We start from the raw sequence: 20477 nt of genomic DNA on the forward strand, positions 1-20477 counted from the left end.
TCAGCCTCTACAAATTTCCAGCTACTCGTACTACTACTAAAAATGAGTTATTGTGGGTCAGGACAAGGTCATGTGGGCACTGAGCAGAGATGAAAGCAGGTGTAAAAAAAGAAAGATGGAGCCTCACCGGGCGACATGCACCCCCCCGACGCATTCATGATGAGCAAAGTGAGCAGGTCTGTCAGCCCCCCTGGCAGCAATCAAGGAAGCCCCGCGAAACTCTCAGCGTGCTCCCAGCCTGTTCATTACCAGCGCAGGCAGGCCGTTGTAGTCAGGGGCGACCGAGCAGCACTGACATGTAACTGCGGGCTTACCTTCGGCTCGCACCGTGAAGGGGGAATCTCCGGGCCTCTTGGCCGAGAACTGGCCCCCGAGAGAGGTCATTAGAAAGCACAGGCTGAAGAAGCCGATCCCCACCACAAAGATCCTGCAGGAGATAGACAGAGTCAAGGGGGTGATTAAGTGACACGAGAGCATGACAAGGTTAGAGCTCATGAGAAAAAGAGGTACAAGTATGAAAAGAAAAATTAGAAACAAGGAATGTATGTCTACAAGAGGTCAACGTCAGCATGACCTCTTTGAGACTCTGAGGCTTCATGGAGCGTGGACACATTTTTGTAAAGTTCATATCAACCCAGAGAAAAGCATTGTGTACTCGCTTGACTGTGTCATCTCAAATGAACCATTACACGGATGGGTTTTCTGCCTCACACTGTGCTCAGTGAGCTAACACCCAAAATAAAAGCATTAAATTACAGGCCAATGGCTGCACAGCAAACACGTCTCAAGTTCTCAAGCTTTGAAAACAAATGCTTTTGGGCCGATTAGCTCGAGACTGCTCCAGGAGTCGTGCTGAGAAAAATGCTCGGAAACAATCCTTTTTATAGAGTGGGGAGAACTGCAGGACAGATTGTCGCACTTCCATTCTGTACACCACAGCTTGCTTTTTTAAAATGTTTATAGGGAAGAAAAACTGACAACAGAGAGTCTGCAGTCGCTCAGCTGGAGCCCGAGTGAGTGATAGTGCCATATTACTATCCAATATGGGAGGTAATGATGAAAAACTGGGACTTGATGTTCAGGGAAGCGTTACATGCTGTGTGGGGAAACACAAGTGTATGATTCTACAGTGAAGACCAGCCACTGAACCGTACAGCATGGGAGTTGCATGTTAAATCAGGTCTGGAGCCACGGGCAGTGCAGACAGCATAATGTGTAACACCCCTGTATTCACTCAGAAAGCTGTAAAACATCAGGGAACTTCACGCCTGAGAGAGTGTGACTCCTCACACACTGCCATGGGACGGTGATTCCTAATTTCTTAATGCTAATGAGCCCTGGAGCTTGTGTACAAACTATCTTTGGTCAAACGTGGAAGTTTTAATGAGTTTATATCTGCTTGAGTTGCTTTCACTTTCACTTGCACTCCTCTCCAGCTGCTGCTGGTGGTGGGAGTTTTAGCTGTGTAAGTAAACGTTAATTACAGCACAGCAGGGCATCAAGTTGTTCCAATTAATGCCAGTGGTTCCAATAACAATATTGTTGACAAAAAATAAATAATGAGAACGGTCTGAACTTGCAAAACTTGATATATACTGCAGAAAACAAGTAGACATAAAATGCATTTTGCAGATTTTCGGTATTCCTTTCAATTGCATCATATACGTTTTTTTTATGATGCATAATAAAAAAGAAAACAACCATCACAATGTATAAACTCAGCCTGTTATTATTTAACATGTCAGTAAATAAAGAAAAAGGGGTTCAAGCTGTGAATAGATTGAAGAGGAAAATGTGCTCACCTGAACGGTTTGAAAGTGAGAAGACATCTCCTCACCATAATGAAAAGGTCGCTGCTGGTTGCAATCATTTCCCACACACGTAGAAAGCGCCGGCTCTCCTCAGCATCGTGCGAGTCTCCTGCGTGACAACCAACGTCAAAACCATAACTTTCAACCACAGTCCGGAGGATTGACGGGTTGTGCGTGACGAAGCAGACAACTTCCCAAGCAGCACCTGTCCGTCCAGTGTGCGTGTGTGAACAACTTCAGCAGCAGTGATTCCGCCGGTGCATCCTGCAGCAGCTGCTGGGTCGATATATAGTCCTCCTTTCCGGCTCTGCAGAGGAATAATTATGAATAAGAACTGTCCTTTAATCAGTTATGATGGTATCCATAACACTGTTGGAGATAAAGCGGCGCCGGGTGCAACAACACATGACTGTTGAGTTGGTGGATGGAGCACTGACTGACTGACTCTCTCCTCTTTGTGCGAGTGGCTCTCAGCCGCTGCGCCACCTAACGACTCATACTGGAAAACGATATATTTATTTACTGTTTATTTAAAGGTCCCATATCATGCTCATTTTCAGGTTCATACCTGTATTTTGTGTTTTTCTACTAGAACATGTCTACATGCTGTAATGTTCAAAAAAACTTTTATTTTCCTCATACTGTCAGCCTGAGTATGCTTGTATTTACCCTCTGTCTGAAACGCTCCGTTTTAGCACATTTTGACGGAATTGCAACAGAATTGCGTTGCTAGGCAACAGCTTGGGTCCATGTGTACTTCCTGTCAGCTGATGACATTCACAAACACTGCAACCAGGAAATAAACTGGGACACATTTAAAATGTTTATGTTTAAAATTGTGTCAAGGGTCTAAATATTGTATATTCGTGACATCACGAATGGGCAGAAATCCTGACAGCTTGTTTCTGAATACGGGCTGTGTGTATTTCCCTGTGGATTGAGTGTTTCGATACTTTCACAGTATTTATATAGGACTTAAGCCTGCTTTATAATAAAAAAAACATGAAAATCTCACTTCTTATAATATGGGACCTTTAAAGAAAACACACCATGGATGGAATAGGTGTAGTAATAAAAGCTTCTTAGTCAAGTATAAGGAAGTAAAAATATGATTCTATTGGAAACAAGTCGGATTGATATCAATGTTAGGGGTGTATGATGCTACATAATACTAACAGGCAGTGAACTCATCATGACATGAACTGATTTGATCCAATGGCAGATTAATCAGGGAAAAAACATCATTATATAGCCCCTTATCTATATCAATAACATGCAATAGTCTCTAAAGTATATTTAGCACTATTTTTTAAACGTAATATTGTAAAGAAATTGTTTTCATTGAAGGTTTCAGGACACATTTCAGCACCATGGACAGCTCCGACTGCAGCTCAGCAGCGACACCCAGCGGCCTGAACACAGAATACACCCACAGCTCTGTGCTGATCTCAAAGGTAATATAGTACCAGAAACGCCTCTTTAATCTTTAGTTATGGCTTTTATGACATTGTAAAACGTACAGACGAATACTGGCAGATTTATTTCAAGATAGATGTCTTTAGAGTGGAAGGTATTATGATATATTTGAGAATTCTGCCATGGAGAAAATGACCTTCCTCCTAATATAAAAACGTTGGTTTTTCAACTTCATTTACTGGGACCGTTCTTTTATGTGTTAAGGCAACATCAGGCTTGACTTAAACATTGCTTTACTAACTTTGTAAATCAAAAGTAACAAATAAATAAATAGAAATGAATTCAGTGAATTGTTATTTATTATTAAAATAATAAATCGTTCACTAACAACATGGCAAAAAAAATAAATCTTAATAATTAACAGGAATTATATTTAAAGTGTAAACCTTTTTAATGCAGCAACCAATTTGTCAAAACTGAAACAGGAATTCAAATTCCAGTATATAATGTATAAACATAGAATAAATGTAATAGATCGGCCCCATTGTCACGATACCCGATCCAGCTATTTGAGTCAGTATCGACCCGATATCCGATTCGGTATCGGTGCATCCCTAGTTTATATATTATATACTGTACATTATTGACTGGAATTTGAATTCCTGTTTCAGTTTTGACCAATTGGTTGCTGCATTAAAAAGGTTTACACTTGAATTGTAATTTTGAAGATTTTTTTGCGATGTTGTTGGTGTACAATATTATTATTATTCGAATAATAAATAACAATTCACTAAATGTATATCTATGTATTTATTTGTTACATTTTGTTTTACAAAGGAAAGGAAATCAATGTTTAAGTCAAGCCCGATTTTGCCTTACATATAACAGAATGATCCCAGTCACTTCCACACAGCGAGGCACACAGCTTATTAATTAAACACTGGTATCGGATTGGTACTCGGTATCGGCCCAGGTATCGCTATCGGTATCGCGACAGAAATACGGATGAAAAATAACAAAAACAAATTGTGACTTGACCTCAGTCTACCCTGTGTACCATCTTAAAGTCATCAAGGAAAGAGTGACCATCAACAAGTCGTCCAAGGCCACATCCAGTGTTGGCCTAATGGACAGCAAGCGGCAGCATCCACTGTTGCTGTGGAAACTGTTTTCACTCTTAGTATGTTGGGCTCTGCCTGTTGCCGCTATTGCCTCTTGGCCCGCAGCCCAGAGAGAGACTGGCTCCTCTGACATCACAGGCCCGGGCTGAGATTTAAAATGCACCACTGGTCAGATCACATTCACCTCCTGCAAAATGACACAAAACAATGACTGGCTGCAGTGTTTCATTACTGGACTGGGTGACAGAAAAACGTCAGTAAGAGTATGTGTGTGTGTGTGCTATACAAACTGACAGACAATCCTTTTCCTCATTTTTTCCCCTTATATTAATATTTAGCTTTGGCTTCACAAATGAGCAAAACACTCAGAGATAAGCCAGTGTTCATTGAATCTGAGATAAGCTCTCACACCCTTTCGATGAAAAGATTAATCATAATGCCACCTGGGGAGCGTTGAACCAAGGACACTACCACCAGCAGCATCCTGTCTGGATATGTCTCTTACTTTATCTTTTCTCTTTAATGTCTTCTTTTTCATTTCCTTTCCTCTGCCTTTCTTGAATTCCTGCAGTCCTGAGTAATCCTGCTTGTCTATTATGTTCTTATTCTTACTCTTCTACTTCTCCTGCTTCATGTTGACCTCTTCACCACTGCATTATCCACAATATTTGTTATCTTACTGACACTCTCTGTCTGAGTCTCTCTATCTTTGTCTCAGTCTGTCTACTTCTCTCTCGAGTATCTCCTTCCATTGCAGTTTCTCTCTCCCTCCCACTGTTTGGTTTGGACTCCCTCTGCTTTACTGAGGATTCACAGAAGCAGACGCCCAAGGACAAAGAACTTTTAAAAGCATTCCCTTTATACTATACACCGTATTTGCATTTAACATGGAAATATACATCTGGGAAATGCAAGTGGAAAATCCAGGCTTATGTGTTACAAAAAGGGAGGAAAATCAAGTGCACTGAGCAGTATCGTAGCTTTGATCACAGTAGAAACTAGAAGGGCACTCTGAGAGCACAGACCTACACCAAAGCCAAATTGCTCCAATACTTAATGGTTTCTTCCTTGGCCCATGCTACACCCGAGGCGAGTTTCATAAAAATCGGGCCAGTAGTTTTTCTGTAATCCTGCTGATAACAAACCCTAAAAAATAACCTCTTTGGCGGAGGTAATAAACCCAGTCATACTGTATCTTTAGTGCATCTTTCACTATTGTTTGTCCGCCAGGAATGTGGGTTGAAAATCATGGACTGAATCCTAAGCAGGACAGTTCACCACATTTATTTCTTTACTGAGTTTCACTCAAAGCAGCTGATGGACAAATATGAAGTATTTTAATAAGAAGTAAACATCTTCCTGTCTCCAGTGCCCTTCTCTGGACTCGACTGACAGAGTCAATGAAAAAAAAAACTTTCAGTTTGCTTCAGAAAAAAACTGGATATGTGTAAAAACCTGAAAATGGCACTAAAAGAGAGAGCAGGTGGAAATATCAATATTGTTTGGCTGGATAGGGGACCTCCACAATGAAAACAGTAAAACAGTTATGCCTTGGCATAACATTACTAACAATATTATGCCAGAGTTGATATTCTGTTGTTCTGTGTTCATTTTATTGAACTGGATAGTGTTGATTATATAAAACTGTAGGTTATAATGTTTGTTGTTGATATTTTTTAAAGCAACTGAACTGTGACTCTTTAGCTAATTAGATTGGTTTGGTAAAGATTGTATTTGTAGGCTACTCTAACCTTTACCTGCTAGTTCATATAAAATGTTACAGTATGGTTACCTGTTTATTTAGTACCCTCAGCAACATGAGCGAAATTAATCTTATTTTAGTAAATGCACTCAAAAAAATCAGATGGTTGGTATTAGTTTAATTTCTAGAAACATAACCCTGCAGCAAGGTGGTTCAATGTTACATTTCAAAAATGTCTACATTAAGCAGAGATGAATTTTTGAATGATGAGCAAATGAGTATACATCCACACATTACACAATGAAAGCTAAACTGACTAGAAGTGAACGAACTGACTGCTTATATGGGCACACAGTGCTTGGACTTACAGTAGTCTTTCACTCCTCTAAGCAGCTGTCGAAACACATCATTCAACATGTTTCAGGTAGAGAAACCAGCTTGTGCCATTATTTTAAACCTGCTACTGACTGTCAGTCCCACACTGAGCCACACTGACTTTTGACACTGACTGACTCCAACCATCATGGACACTTGAAAAGGATTTTATTTAGCCTACATTACATTTATTTAGCTGACCCTTTTATCCAAAGTGACTTACGATAAGTGCATTCAACCATGCCTTTACAACAGAAGTGCAGGAATCATGGGAGTGCATTTTTATTTTAAATTATTTTGAATTTATTGTATTTTATTGGCCATTTTCGATAAATTTTGAGGTAAATATTGGGGTAATTTGGCAGTAATTCCAAAGAGGTTACTTGCTTATTATCACCTAATTACCGTGAAATTTGCAGACCTGTAAAATGAAGTGTTACCAAAATAATAATAATATATACTATTTTTTTTTAAATGCCGGTGGACAAATAAAAAAAGTCACCCCTGTAACTCCCTCACACTTTTTAATCTGCCCGGCCACACTTATTTGTTAATAAAAGCGTAAATTGTAGTGAAACTGACTGAACACTTTTAAGTCAACAATATCAGGGACCAATTGTTTATTTATATTATAAAACATACAGCTATTTATGAAAATAAAAATCTTAATTAATCTTAAAGCCATTGTGATGTCTGATGTGTGTTGTGCTTTTTAGGGGTCGGAATCCAAATTTCGCCAAGGGCACTAAAAGGGCTAGAGCCGGCCCTGGTAGGGAGTTTGCTCCACCATTGTGAAACCAGGGCTGCAAACTCTGTGACTTTGTTGAGTGGTAGCCTGGTCCGCTTACAGTGAGGGAGTAGCATATTTAAATATATAATTTCCCTCTCTCCAGCCTGATGCATTCACCAGCTATACATAACGAGTTATTTCTCACATAGGAGCTCTTAGCAGATATCCGACAGCTCATAGATAGATCACCTGCTTTACACTTCCATAAATGTCCGAAACAGCCATTAATGTAACTGGGAGTGATGGCACAGCACTTGTGATGCTCTAATATTGGTATTGAAATGTTCATTTATACAGCTCCATCAAGATTCAGATGCATTAAAGTCTAAATGGAGTCTTCCTCCATATCTTCTCCCTCTGCAGAGGCCTTCACACTTACATAACCATTCAATAAAATATATACTGCTATACTTAGATCGATTATAATATAATCTATGTGTAGCTTATATAGATGTCTGTGTATCCTGTGTGAGGGACTATACCCGCTCCGCTGCACCTCACAAGTAGCTTTCAGAGATTTTCTTTGTCATCTTCACACCACACTGCATGAAAAGATGTGCATCTGTCAAAAAGTGGGACGTATAGATATAGGCTACAGGTATGAGCTCACTTTTTGTGCATATAAACAGATGGTTGTGTGACAGTTGAGTGAAAGGCAAACTTCCCAGAAAATCTGGATACATTTCTTTTTGGGGACTTTTGGAAAATCCCAGTCGAGTTGGAGTTTCAGGGGAGATTTGTCTGACTGTTGGCCAGGTGTCACACTCACAGCCTGTAGTTTCTCTCTTTACATTCAGACAGAAATACTGCACTTTGTACTATATTTATCTGGTAGCTGTACTAGTAAGCTACATTGCAATTGAGGATTTTAATCAAAAGGAGCGCTTTAAAGTATTTAGAGGAGAAGTAAATACATTCTTAATCGAGGATATATGCTTTTCCAGCATTGGCAGCCATCGCAGTACATCCCTGCAGTACATCTCTGTTTGCAGGTTATTGTCACCAGAAGCAAAGTGGCAAGTAATGAGAGAAGCTGGAGCCGTATCCAATCAGATTAGGCCTTAGGGTGTGCAGCATCTGTCCCAAAGTGTTAAGAGTGAGGAAGATAAACCTTCAAAGTCACTGCACTCACCTGAACTCTTCAAACTCACAGATAAGATGAGGAAATGTGCTGCAAACGGTGTCTTATACAATATCATAATCAAGTTTAAAGGCATCTTGTGAAGTAAAAAAACTATACAGAAGCTCTGGGCTTTTTTAAAAGAAGTCAAATAAATGAAAAGCGCTTTGAAAAATAGAAGGTTTGTAAGACTGCAGCTGTGTTTGTTCAGCCTTCCTGCTGTGCTGTACAGGAAATGCGATCATTTTGCAGACTGAAATAGTGCTCATCAGTTCTTTTGTGCTGACAGGATCCTGACACATCAAGGAAAACTTTTCCAGGAGGTTCAGAGCTGATCAGTCTTCTCGCTCGTCTCCCTCCACTACAGACTATTTGTGTTCTCCTCCTTTTGCTTGTCTTTCACCGAGAGGAACAGATTGACTGAACACTAACAAACCTGACCTTTCAACACTCACACATTTCTGAAAAATATAGTCTGGTAAATATGTTTTAGTTTCTTGAGAATAAAAAAGTGTTTCACATTACCTGTTTTCATCTCTGTCTGTCTTTATTGTGACTCCAGCTGTTCTTTTTCGGTCATCCCTCACCTGTCCACCAGGCGTCCTCTGTGTCACGGTGCTCACCTGCTGCTCCTCATCTCCAATTCCTGCTGCATGTAAAGACAAAACTTATTCGCTGTTGTTTGCCAGTGTGGTTCAAGATTATATCATGTTACCACCTGCAGCCAACCTGTTGACATTTCATCTGCCTATTCTTGCCAAATTTTCCTCCTACCAAAAATGTTTTCCCCTCAGGGTATTAATAAAGATATGTGACAGAATATGTGCTTACCTCTAACTGCAAACGTCTGAATACTTGTGTATGGAAATATACTGTATTTTCAGGTAATCAGCTGCCAAAAAGATATTGCAATCATACCACACAATATCAGAATCGATGTAGTCATTTACATTAACAGGGGATCTGCAGAATAAAGGCAACATCTGAACAACTAAATCAGTTTAAATTAATTTCAATTGAATTGCCAAATGCATTTACTGTATGTGAAACTGTATTAATCATCCACATGTAGACATGTTGGAAATTGGGGTTATGTTATTGATCTATGGTTAAATTTTTTTTCTAATATTAATGTGATTTATGCAATGCTGTTTGATATTTATCCTTATGCATATAGACCCCAATTAGACCTGGTCTTAAATTGCAATGTGGGCATAATTGAGATTATGAAAATGCATTTTAATACCAGGTGTGAATCCAAAGACCCATGGATCACATGTTATTATCCAGCTTGTGATCATCCAGATAATGTCAGGTAAAGATCACATTTTAATACCAGGTGTAAACGGGGCATTAGTTCTATTAATATAAACTAGATTTAAAAAAGGTTCCTCACTAATAGAAGTTGAAAATGTCATAGTGAGGAAGAGTAACTTGTCATTTCATGCTTGCCTTGTTTTTACAACATCACTGAGGTATTTGGAGATGTCTGGACAGATATCTTTTCTATTGTTTTTGCCACCGGTTTCAAGCTGATACAAGCAGATTGCTTGCTTTTATCTTTATAACAAGTCCACACACAGTACAGCTCTTTTTCACCATTTCTTGTAACACTGGAAAATGTGTGTGGGAGCTCTCTGTTGTTTAGAAATGTATTTATAAGAGGGTGAATGTAATGTGAAATCCAATACATCTTGAGTGCAAGCGTTGCTGTGATGTATAGAGAGACACATCAAATATTTACGGCACAAATACTGATTTGCTGTCAGCAGGACACACAAAAACGGGTAGCTAGTGTAACAGCAGGATTTTGGACATCAGCCCGTTATTTTTGTCCTTTATGTATTTAATTGCAGCCTAAACTGTTTGCGCTTTTGGCATTACAGCCACATGCCAGGCCAAGCTGCGACAGTTCAACAAAATGCAGCTACTGAAGAAAAAGTCAGTCCCCAGCAAAACAAACAATAGCAGATTCCTAGATAATGGTGAACTTTTGATGTTGTAAAGTATTTATCTATAACAAACTCAAAGGTCACCAAAAGTCAAACTGGGGTTTTTCCAGCACTTTTTCCAGTCCCAAGGTGAGTCACACGTTTTTGGCATTTCCTCCCAGAGATAAGTGGTTTGAGTGAGTCAGTGTGAGAACAAGCGTTACACAAACCACCATACACAAATAAACAGGTGTGCAAAAGGCTGCTTACAATGTGACTAAGAGAGATGTATCTCATGCTTAAATTAAAGGGACTGTTTGTAACTTTTTAAGTGTATAAATGTAGCGGGTCGGCACACATGCGCGTTCGCATATGCGCGCTCGCGCGTGTCCTCGCTGTCTCGCTCCACCTCTAGACGTGAACGCACGCTCACTACACACTGCAGAAGAGTTAGTTTAGCTCTGAGAATATCTAGTGAATGTAGAGTGGACGTTTGTGCAGAAATAAATGCTGCAGCTCCTCCAGACCAACAGAGGTTTTCCGTGTCTGGTGAAGTGACGGGGCTCCTCAACGAGTTACGTTATCATCTCGTTACCGACCGGGTGCCGGTGTCTTCGGCTGCCGGCTGCGGTCGGGAGGCAACAACGTAACTCGTTGAGGAGCCCCGCTGCTGAAGCCTGCGCTGAGCAGGAAAAGCCAACACTAGGATCAGCATTGATTCATGGAGAGACCTTCGTCTGGTCAGCTAACATTACTGCCAAGCAGCTAAAATATAGAGTGATATTGTGGTTTTAGCTGACGTCTGTCGCCTCACTGTTTTGAGCGATGCTCGTTCATGTCTATGTAGAGCGAGCAAGCGCGAGCTTGACGCTGACTTTCGTTGATTTCAAGGCCACAGGTGTCGCTGTTAAGCAGCATTTCTGAATCTTACAAATAGTCCCTTTAACAGTACTTGTCTTATACAGCTGGCCACGCTAAATGTTGCTTCAGTTTTGCATGTAGTCTGTAACAGATGCCCAGAGTATATCTCTTTCTTTGACGTGTGTTCTAGTGTGAGTCAGAGAGGCTCTAATTGATTAAAAAGCATGTCTAATATAGTAGTCCAAAAGTCCCAAATTAAGCATCTGCACATTCAAAGTCAAGTCAATAAGTAGGAGAGTTGTAAAAACAGCTTCAGGGAGAAATCTACAAAAATGTAATACATTTTTTTCTGGTGTTTGTTGACAAATATGAATCATCGACCATGGCTCAAAGAGCCTTAAAAATCACCCTTCATGTTCTTATTTTCACCAGTGGAAACTGCCAAATTAAACTCCTACTATATCATGGTGCAACACGGCACATTGTCAGGGGCAAAGGTCAATTTATGATGGAAAACGGCAACACTGACACTGGAAAACCTTTGAAATATATTCACATACAGTATAGCCTCTGGGCTTTGTATATAAAAGAACGCAGACTTGTTTACATGGTGAATAAATATGTGTGAAGAGTAAAAGGGAATAAAACGTGTTAAATCTAAGTTACTAACTAAGAATTAAACAAAGCTAAATTGTTTTAATGGCACTAATTTCTTTAACTCATTAACGCAATTGATCTTCCGGAGGTTGTAGCGGGCTCAGTTTTTAAAGCTAGAGTGAAGATACTGGTATCATATGAAACTAGAAAACCTAAGGAATTATTTGGTACCAACCATGAAGGAGCATAAATAACGCTCCAAAGCTAAATTTTGCTGAGGAAAAACTGTCATGGACATTTTCAAAGGGGTCCCTTGACCTCTGACCTCAAGATATGTGAATGAAAATGGGTTCTATGGGTACCCACGAGTCTCCCCTTTACAGACATGCCCACTTTATGATAATCACATGCAGTTTGGGGCAAGTCATAGTCAAGTCAGCACACTGACACACTGACAGCTGTTGCTGCCTGTTGGGCTGCAGTTTGCCATGTTGTGATTTGACGATTGATGTTTTATGCTAAATGCAGTACCTGTGAGGGTTTCTGGACAATATTTGTCATTGTTTTGTGTTGTTAATATATTTCCAATAAATATACATTCATTTGCATAAAGCAAGCATATTTGCCCACTTCCATGTTGATAAGAGTATTAAATACTTGACAAATCTCCCTTTAAGGCACATTTTGAACAGATAAAAACTGTGTGATTAATTTGCAATTAATCGTGATTAATTATAGACAATCATATGATTAATCACGATTAAATATTTGAATCGATTGACTGCCCTAATAATAATACATATATATTTGTGCAAATAAATGTTCTACAAGCTTTTAGGGCTATACATAATAAAATAAAATGCTCAGCCAAATGGAAAGTAGAACCAAGATGGTGTCCTGTGAATATCAAAATAAGTAATGAGGGATCTAGTGACGCAGACAGTGAACTACAGTTTCACTCTTACTCTGCAGTACTCTTCATTCCAGGGCATGCCTACTCCTGCCCAAGTAAAAACCCCCAACACCCCGTGACTTGATGTTTCCCTTCAAATACTGAGGTTGAGTCAGTGAACGTTCTTCCACAGGAGCTCCAACACATGAAATAAAGTGGACCTAAACTTTAGCAGCATATCAGTTTACACTGGATGAAAGACAATTCTCAGCTGTATGTGTACGCATGGTGAGTATACACAAACTTGTTTCGAGCAGTTAGCTGTCTGTGTTTGTCTTTTATCTGCTTGATCTAATGTGCTAAATATTGATTTCAATACAGATGGGAGTGATGAGTTTCTCCTCTGATGTGGTGACACAGCATGTTTCTGGCTGGGTTTCCATCATCTGGTTCGCTACAGCTGTCAGCGTTGCTGGTGAGGCTTTGTTTTGTGCATGAAAACACACGATTATCTGAACAGGTTTCTGTAAACTGATTGAAAGCTTTACAGTTTATGCAGGGCGTTTTACAGTCAGAATATGTGCTCATCATTGTGCAATGTTTTTTAGGATTTAAGGAAAAAGACAAGTTGTAGCAAGTTGTAAGAGAAAAATGCAAACAGGAGACATCCAGTTATAACAGTCTAACATTGATTTTTCAGTCAGTTTCTCTTGTGTTTCTGGTAAACTGTGTTTCTGGAAATTTCCAGTCTTTTCCAGCCAGCTGATTGGCTGCTGGCTCTAGCTTCATATTTAGCACACATACATGAGAGTGGTATCAATCTTCTTATCTAGCTTTTGGCCATAAGGTGATTAAGTGAGTTTCCCAAAATGTCTTCTTCCTTTAAGATATCCTGATCCTCAATCTATTTTACCCGACCGTAGTCTAACAGCTGCCCCAAATCTAAATCAACGATACTGAATATCTACAGACTAGGGGAGACTAATTCTTGGTTTTGATGTCATTACTCAAAAACCTCTTGAGCTATTTGGAAACATTTTTTACGTAGGTAACGTGTATTTGTGTTCTACTTGCTTACAGTCATCAGTGTTATATGTTAGAGTCACAATATTGATTGAAACACTAAAACACCTCTTCCTGACATCGCATTTTTTCAGTTTTTCCCAATGAAGATGTCCTAACCTGCTCCGTGCGTCAGCGAACAGGCTAAGTGATGTGTCACTTGTTGGAAAACTGCTCGCCCAGGCTCTATTTATGCCAAGTTTTCGTGCGCCTCCAAACCTATTTTAATCGGTCAAAATTGACACTGACAATAACCGACAATTAATCATATCACTCTCTCTGTGTAACAGAGAGTGGCATTGCTTGTAATACTGTATATCTGGACTTTTTCTCGCTCTATCTTGCCAGAGTTTGGTTGGTCGCTGTTAGGAAGAGGTCAAATGTTACATTTACCCCAACGTGCCGGGATGACATGTTAATACCATCATACAAATAGACCCAAAATAAACTACCAAGAATATAAATATAGTTAAAACAAATTAATATTGAATTGAACATTTGACTTCTTTCCTACCTCAAGAAAAAGTCTTGGCAGAAAACTTTGTCAAGTATATGTTTGTCCATTGACGGGCAGACAGGGATCAACACAGACCATGTGCATAATGAGTTTCATTATTATGCATGGTGCACATTCTGTCTTGTTTCTGATTGGTGCAATTTGAGATATTACAGTTGCCCCTTGTTACAATTGCACCTGGTCTCCCCTACTTTAATAAAATAATTATAATAATTGAACCTAGATTCTCTACTGATCCCCATATAGTTACTTGTAAAAAACAGTTAGAATTAACATTGGAATGACAAATGATAATAGTGACTAAAAGAGATTTGCAGGAATCATTCTTCAGATTGTGTTATGTTCTTTAACTCCGTCATCCCTCTCTCTGATAATTCAGTCAGTCAAGGTGTGAAGCTCCAGACCGATCCCCAGGTGGCTGCACGGTGTGGAGACAACGTGACGCTGACTTGTGATGCCAGCTCATCAGGCCAGTTGGACAATAATTCATTATTCTGGGTGGCTAGTAATAAAAATGTGTGTCAACATAGAGAGGGCCAACCTGACTCTAAGGTTCTGTGTGAAATCACGGCCCAGCCTCCCCACCACAGACTCACTCTGACTCTCCCCAACGTGATGCCCGTCGACCAGGGAGAGTACCTCTGCAAACTACGCTCCCCCCAAGGAGCAAAGTTTAACAAAACTGTTGTTACAGTACAAGGTGAGTTATAATTCATTTATTTAAAAAAAAAAAAATAATAATTCTTGCTGTCTTCTATTATCTGTCTAAAACTCATTGATCTTTACAGACTGCTTTGAAAGCTCTGACTCCTTCATCAATGAGTCTCGTGCTGAGTGCTGGTTCAGTGGAGTTTACCCCAGAGCCACCGTCCGCTGGTTCCGGGGAAGTGTTAACTTAACCGACACTGCCAGCACACAGGAGGAGGAAGACCATCATGGACGGTACAATGTCTCGAGTACAATAGATGTACAGAGAGGAAACCTGAGCACGCCGTACACATGCTCATTGTGGATACCTTCTGCCGGGAAGGAGCTCACCGGTATAGGCCTGCCACTGCCTATCATTGGGCAAAAGCTCACTGCGAACGACTCATCAGGAAGCATGGTCAAACTGCAGTGGATCTGTATCATGGTGGAAATCATGATGGTGAAACTTATGATATAAAGGAAACAAAAAGGTAGAATTCAGGTGTTGAAAGAAAAGTTGATAAAAAAGGAGAAATGAATAGGAGATGATTTCAACATCTAATTTCTTGCATTTGAGAGCCTACGGGCAACTTTCTTCTTTGGAAAGACAAGAGTTGGTTGTTTTTTTTGCTCCAAAACCATTCTCATCCCCAGGGCGTCAAATACCAACGCTTTCTCATAGCCGTCGGCGTTCTATACCGACGCACCAGGCTTTCAATTAACTACAATGTAAACCCAGTAAATGTTCAGGGAAAGTGCTGTGGTGACGTAGTTTAAAGAGCAAAAGAGACACACAAGGTGGGAGGGGAGGTGGATGGGTCCAACAACACAAGGCTTTACTCTAGGAGACCGCTGTTCATGTCTCGTTCGTTAAGTTGCAATTTCACGTTACAATCAGCTGTTCGTTCGTGTCCCGCGTTCACAACGTTAAAACCTGCAGTAGGCAGAACATTTTTGGCATCATTGGGCAAAAATGTCATAATAACCTTTCAGCATATTGTAATTCAGGTGTTCTGAGAGATATCTTGACTTCTGCACCTCCTCATGGCTCTGTTTTCAGGCTTTAAAAAATCTAGCTTGTGACGGCAGACTTTGGCCAATCACAGGTCATTTCAGTGAGAGTGTTCCTATTGAGCGTTCCTATTGGCTGTGCTTCGGCTGGTGGGCGGTGCTTGGTATTTCCTCAACTGATCTCAACATGGCTGCCGGGTCACAAACTTTCTCATTTTACAGCTAAACAGTACACTACAAGACGTTTCTGAAAACATTTGAGGTGAGAAATAGGCATTACAGTGACAGAATATTGATTCATATTTGATCAGCGCTGCCTAGTTTGACCGTTTGATTGGAGTTTGCGAGTGATTGACAGCTGCTCAGAGACGCCAAGGCTCCAGCTCAGCTCTAATTGGTTGTTTTCCTCTGGCCTGTGAAATCTTGCAGATGCCATTAGGAGCACCGGAGGACACAGAGGAACATGATTATTTATGATCATGATTATTTTTTCAGATGACCTGTCTCATGCATTACTGTCAGGGATATAGTGACAGTTTTATAAAAATAACTTTTTTAATCATATTTGCTCCATTTCTACCTACTGAAGCTTTAAGTCACATTTGCACTGTAAAAATGTCGTAATTTTGAGCCCAACCATGTTGTTTTTCCTAAACCTAGCTATAGTGATTTTGTTGTCTAAACCTAATCAAGTGTTTATATTTAATTCCCAACATTAAGCACGTGTTAAGTGCAACCGAAAAGTGATGCCGAGGGGTCTGACAAAGCGTCAGTATGTGACGAGTTGGGATGAGAATGTGTTGCTTTAACTGGAGAGGAGGACTGCCTGAGTAAACAATGTACAGTTCTTGAGAAAACTGCTGTTGTGCACATTTTTGCAAATATCCTGCTCAGTCTTGTTTTACTGGTAGTTGTAAGGAAATTACTTTTTTAAAACCTTCACTTCATCCTAATGGCCAGAAGGGGGCAGTCTTTCCATGTAAGAATAATGACTGCTGATTTTCTGCTTTTACACACCTCTTGTATATTGTAAATGCTGATGACGAACACTAAAGGAGAGGAAATGTGTCCACGATGTGTCTAAAAAGATCCGTAAAGCAGACATGATACATGTGAATGACGCAGTTACCTGAAGGGCAATAAAAATAAAATAAAATAAAATTACAAAGAATAGATTAGGGACACATAAGGCCAAATATGCTATGAAATTCCTTCTTTTTTTTTTACAACTGCTTTATTCTGGTAACTATGCCTTTCATTGTGATGATTTTAAGATGTGTAGACACTAATCTGAAACATATTGTGTACTGAGGATTTTATCTTTTTTTAAAAACTGCTTTGTAGATATGCGACATAAAAGTGTGAAATGTAATGAATTTCATCTAGGTCAACTTTGTGATAATATACCATGTAAAGTGAACTTTTCTTCCTTTACATCTTATTCAAATTGTACATCCACTCTTTGTAGGATTTGTACAGGGTGTTCCTCAAAGCTAAATTTCTTCGGTTGTAAATGGGTGAACGCCTGCTGCTCCAACCAAATGTGTTTGCTCATCTGTGGTGTGACTGTCTGTGGAAAAGGTTGTTTGGTTATGTGAGTTTAGACGTATAGAGCTGCAGTTTTGCAAATGCTCTGACCCAGTCGTCTAGCCATCACAATTTGGCCCTTGTTAAAATCGCTCACATCCTTACGCTTGCCCATTTTTTTTCTGCTTCCAACACAAAGGTCAAAGTTCAAAATGTTCACTTACTGCCTAATATATCCCATCCACTGCCAGCTGCCATTGTAACAAGATAATCAATGTTATTCACTTCCCCTGTCAGTGGTCTTAATGTTACGGCTGATCGATGTAAATTATGTGCTCTGCACCACAGAATTTGGTTCTGTTTAAGTTTGGTGTTTGTTGTAGTTTGGGTTTTTAACAAAGGTCTAGTAAAAGGGAACACAGGTTTCACAGCCCGTTGAATGTGCTTCTGTATTTCAGCCTCAGTGTTTGTTGATAATATCTCTGCTCAGTGATGCACGTTTCAAACTACACCCGGGTTTTTGTTCAGGTGGATGGTGAAAAGCAAACTGTGTTTTCTGTGCATGTATTGGTATAAATTTCTTCTTTTGTAAAACTGATATCAGCCTACCATAAATTCACTCATTGCATAAGTGTCAAAACATTATTCAGCAGGAAGAAAGAGACCTCAGAGATAAGATTGCCACAGTAAGTGAGCCGAGAGAGCAGGCGAGGACATGCCCAGGTATTGTGTTGCGCAATTACTTCCTGTCACGTGTGCTATTCATTGCAGTAGAGACGCTTACACAAACACGAGCAAAGCCATTAAGAGAAACTTCAGATTAACTTCGAGGCTCAAACTGAAGAAAGTAAAAGCCGAATGCATCAGTGCAGTAGAGGTGAATGCTCTTCTCTAACCTGCTGCTGCTGCTGCTCCTCAGAGTCAGAAAGACAAAAGACATCCATCACCATGTGGGGCTTTGATTTGGTAAGGCAAGCTGCCGGAGCACGAGTAAAGATAAGCTGACCTCAGGAGACCCTGTGGAGAGCAGATACACACTGCAGATTAGTTACTAAGGACAGAACACAGAGGAGAGACTGAATTATGTGCTCCAGTAGAGCGACAACAAGATTGGATTTATGTCAGATCAATAGTGCTTGAGCCAGTAATCTCACAAAATCCATAACCTGAAATCATTCAGGCCTAGTATGTAAATAGGGGACTCATACAATACATACTATATATGTCTACATGTGGAAATGCACATACAGTTTATGAATTAATATAAGAGTACCATTATTAACACATAAAGGAATACTTTGACATTTTGGGAAATATGCTTATTCACGTTCTTGTTGAGAAACCAAATATGTGTATATATGTGTATGTACTTTGCCTTTCATAACAGCAACAATAGTCATATGTTGTTGTGAGCATAATTTTTGTATAGAAAATTGTGGCTATATCTTAATTGCAACAGTTAACATTCACCCACTGTTATGTAAAATAATAAAAAAATATATATATATCTAATCAGTGAAGTTTATATGCAAATTACAGTTTGTCTTTTTTTCAAGTGGAGAAATTTGTTCATCTCCTGGTGTGTCAGAAATAATGTTAATTACAAGAGCCATGTGTAGGTGTGTGTGTTTGCAAAACACTTTCATCCACAAACTGAAGCATAACAATGCATCTATTATCTAAATATATTATCTCTCCATAACATCCTCAAGCTGTTTCCAGGCTTCGCTGCACCTCAACCTTTGGGTCTGCAGAGACAACAGGATTGAGCTGATGTTCTCCCGTCTAGATTAAAACACTGTTGCCATGGTGAAATGAAGCTGCCTTACGTAAAGACAATATATTGGCTTTTCTCTAATTTGTTGATTTTCTTCTGTCGGTGCAGGAAATTGAGGTGAAAGACCAGCAATTAGATATGCTTGGCTTCGAAAGGCACTCCGGTTCGAGGAGCAATCCCTAACCTCGCCCAACAGGGAAGTCAAACACGTATATGTCTGGGTATTATTTAGCTGTTGCATTTGCTTTGTCGTGTGTTTCATAGTTCAGTGGTCAGGCTGCACTGAGTTTCTGGAAAACATAAAGGGTTTGGGGTTTCATACGGAGCACTTTGTGGAACTAGGGAAGTATTATTAATAGCAATTCTGTCAACTAATGACAAGATAATGTCTTTTATTTGATTCTTATTTCATTACCTTGATCTTAAGAGTAGACATGTCATGGTTAGGAGAGGAAGGAAAACAGGCAGACTGGTGCAGTTCAATAAGGGTCCGGCAGGCAAGGAAACAGGCAGACAGGTAACCGCGCTGAAACATGACAAACTGGCACAGAACAAAGATCTAACAAGAGGGAATGGGAAGCAGGTGGGTGATGCAGGTGAGGAGGAGGAGGGCGGGGAAGGCCAGGCAGAGCAGATGAGTGAGGTGGAAGCAGGGATACGTTCAATCTGAAAACAGTGTGCAGCCGTTTCGCTACGGTTTCCGGTGTCACGCCGAAATCTGTGACCGCAGAGGAGCCAGCAACATGAGGTCACCGTTTCTTACAAAATGTGACCCCACCGGGCTCCTCTTTCGCTTTTCTTTTAGAGATTTGTGAATATATCTTTAAAGTAAAAAATATTGAAATCATTTTAAGAAATTAATTATTTTTGTGGGGTTTTTGTCACGTATTTATGACACACAGGTAACAGTGGGGTCACATTTCCTGACGACAGCCATCAGAAACAGTGACCTCATATGTCGCTGGCTTCTCTGCAGTCACAGATTTGGATGGTCACAGATTTCGGTGTAACACCGGCCTGGACAACATGTGTAACGTTGTGCAACGGGCTTTGAGGTATACGTTTTCTCTCGTTCAGTGGGTGTGTCAGCAGCGACGTGTATATAAACCCCACCATATTAGAAAGGCCTAATACTCATAATAAAATAATTAGCTCATATAGAACAGACACAAGGTGAGAGGAGGCGAGGCAACAGAGATTTAACAAAATGAGACATCCTTGCCTCAGAGACGCCATGGGCACAGCTGTATCATCTGTCCATTGTCACGCCTCTTATACGT

General features: G+C 40.0%; 2 protein-coding genes and 1 long non-coding RNA gene across 4 annotated transcripts in view; 1 reads left to right on the forward strand and 2 right to left on the reverse strand.

The window, feature by feature from the left end:
* mgat5b (alpha-1,6-mannosylglycoprotein 6-beta-N-acetylglucosaminyltransferase B) overlaps positions 1–2289 on the reverse strand; it is a 66441-nt gene extending 64152 nt beyond the window's left edge. Inside the window, exons 1-2 of the mRNA XM_074655226.1 lie at positions 1803–2289; positions 315–427 (exon numbers count right to left, since the gene is read on the reverse strand). Coding sequence (XP_074511327.1) covers positions 315–427; positions 1803–1870 — 181 coding nt within the window. The 5' untranslated portion in view covers positions 1871–2289. The remainder of the gene's footprint in view (positions 1–314; positions 428–1802) is intronic.
* A 1356-nt stretch (positions 2290–3645) lies between these two features.
* LOC141780122 (uncharacterized) lies at positions 3646–18563 on the reverse strand. Its single transcript, XR_012596558.1, has 3 exons — positions 18317–18563; positions 8861–8984; positions 3646–4535 (listed from the first exon to the last, which is right to left on the reverse strand). It is a non-coding gene; the product is annotated as an uncharacterized LOC141780122 (long non-coding RNA).
* On the forward strand, positions 12777–18018 carry LOC141780121 (cell adhesion molecule 2-like). Of its 2 annotated transcripts, XR_012596557.1 has the most exons (5): positions 12777–12904; positions 12998–13091; positions 14575–14895; positions 14984–16969; positions 17019–18018. XR_012596557.1 is itself a non-coding variant. In XM_074655212.1 (4 exons), exons 1-4 carry the CDS (start codon positions 12902–12904, stop codon positions 15358–15360), a joined length of 795 nt encoding a protein of 264 aa, XP_074511313.1. In that variant the 5' UTR covers positions 12777–12901; the 3' UTR covers positions 15361–18018. The 2 variants fall into 2 exon arrangements, 1 of the variants encoding a protein (XP_074511313.1); XM_074655212.1 differs by having other exon boundaries at positions 14984–18018.
* Positions 18564–20477: the final 1914 nt, after the last annotated feature.

The sequence above is a fragment of the Sebastes fasciatus genome, chromosome 13 (genome assembly GCF_043250625.1).
Source record: "Sebastes fasciatus isolate fSebFas1 chromosome 13, fSebFas1.pri, whole genome shotgun sequence".
Lineage (NCBI taxonomy): Eukaryota > Metazoa > Chordata > Actinopteri > Perciformes > Sebastidae > Sebastes > Sebastes fasciatus.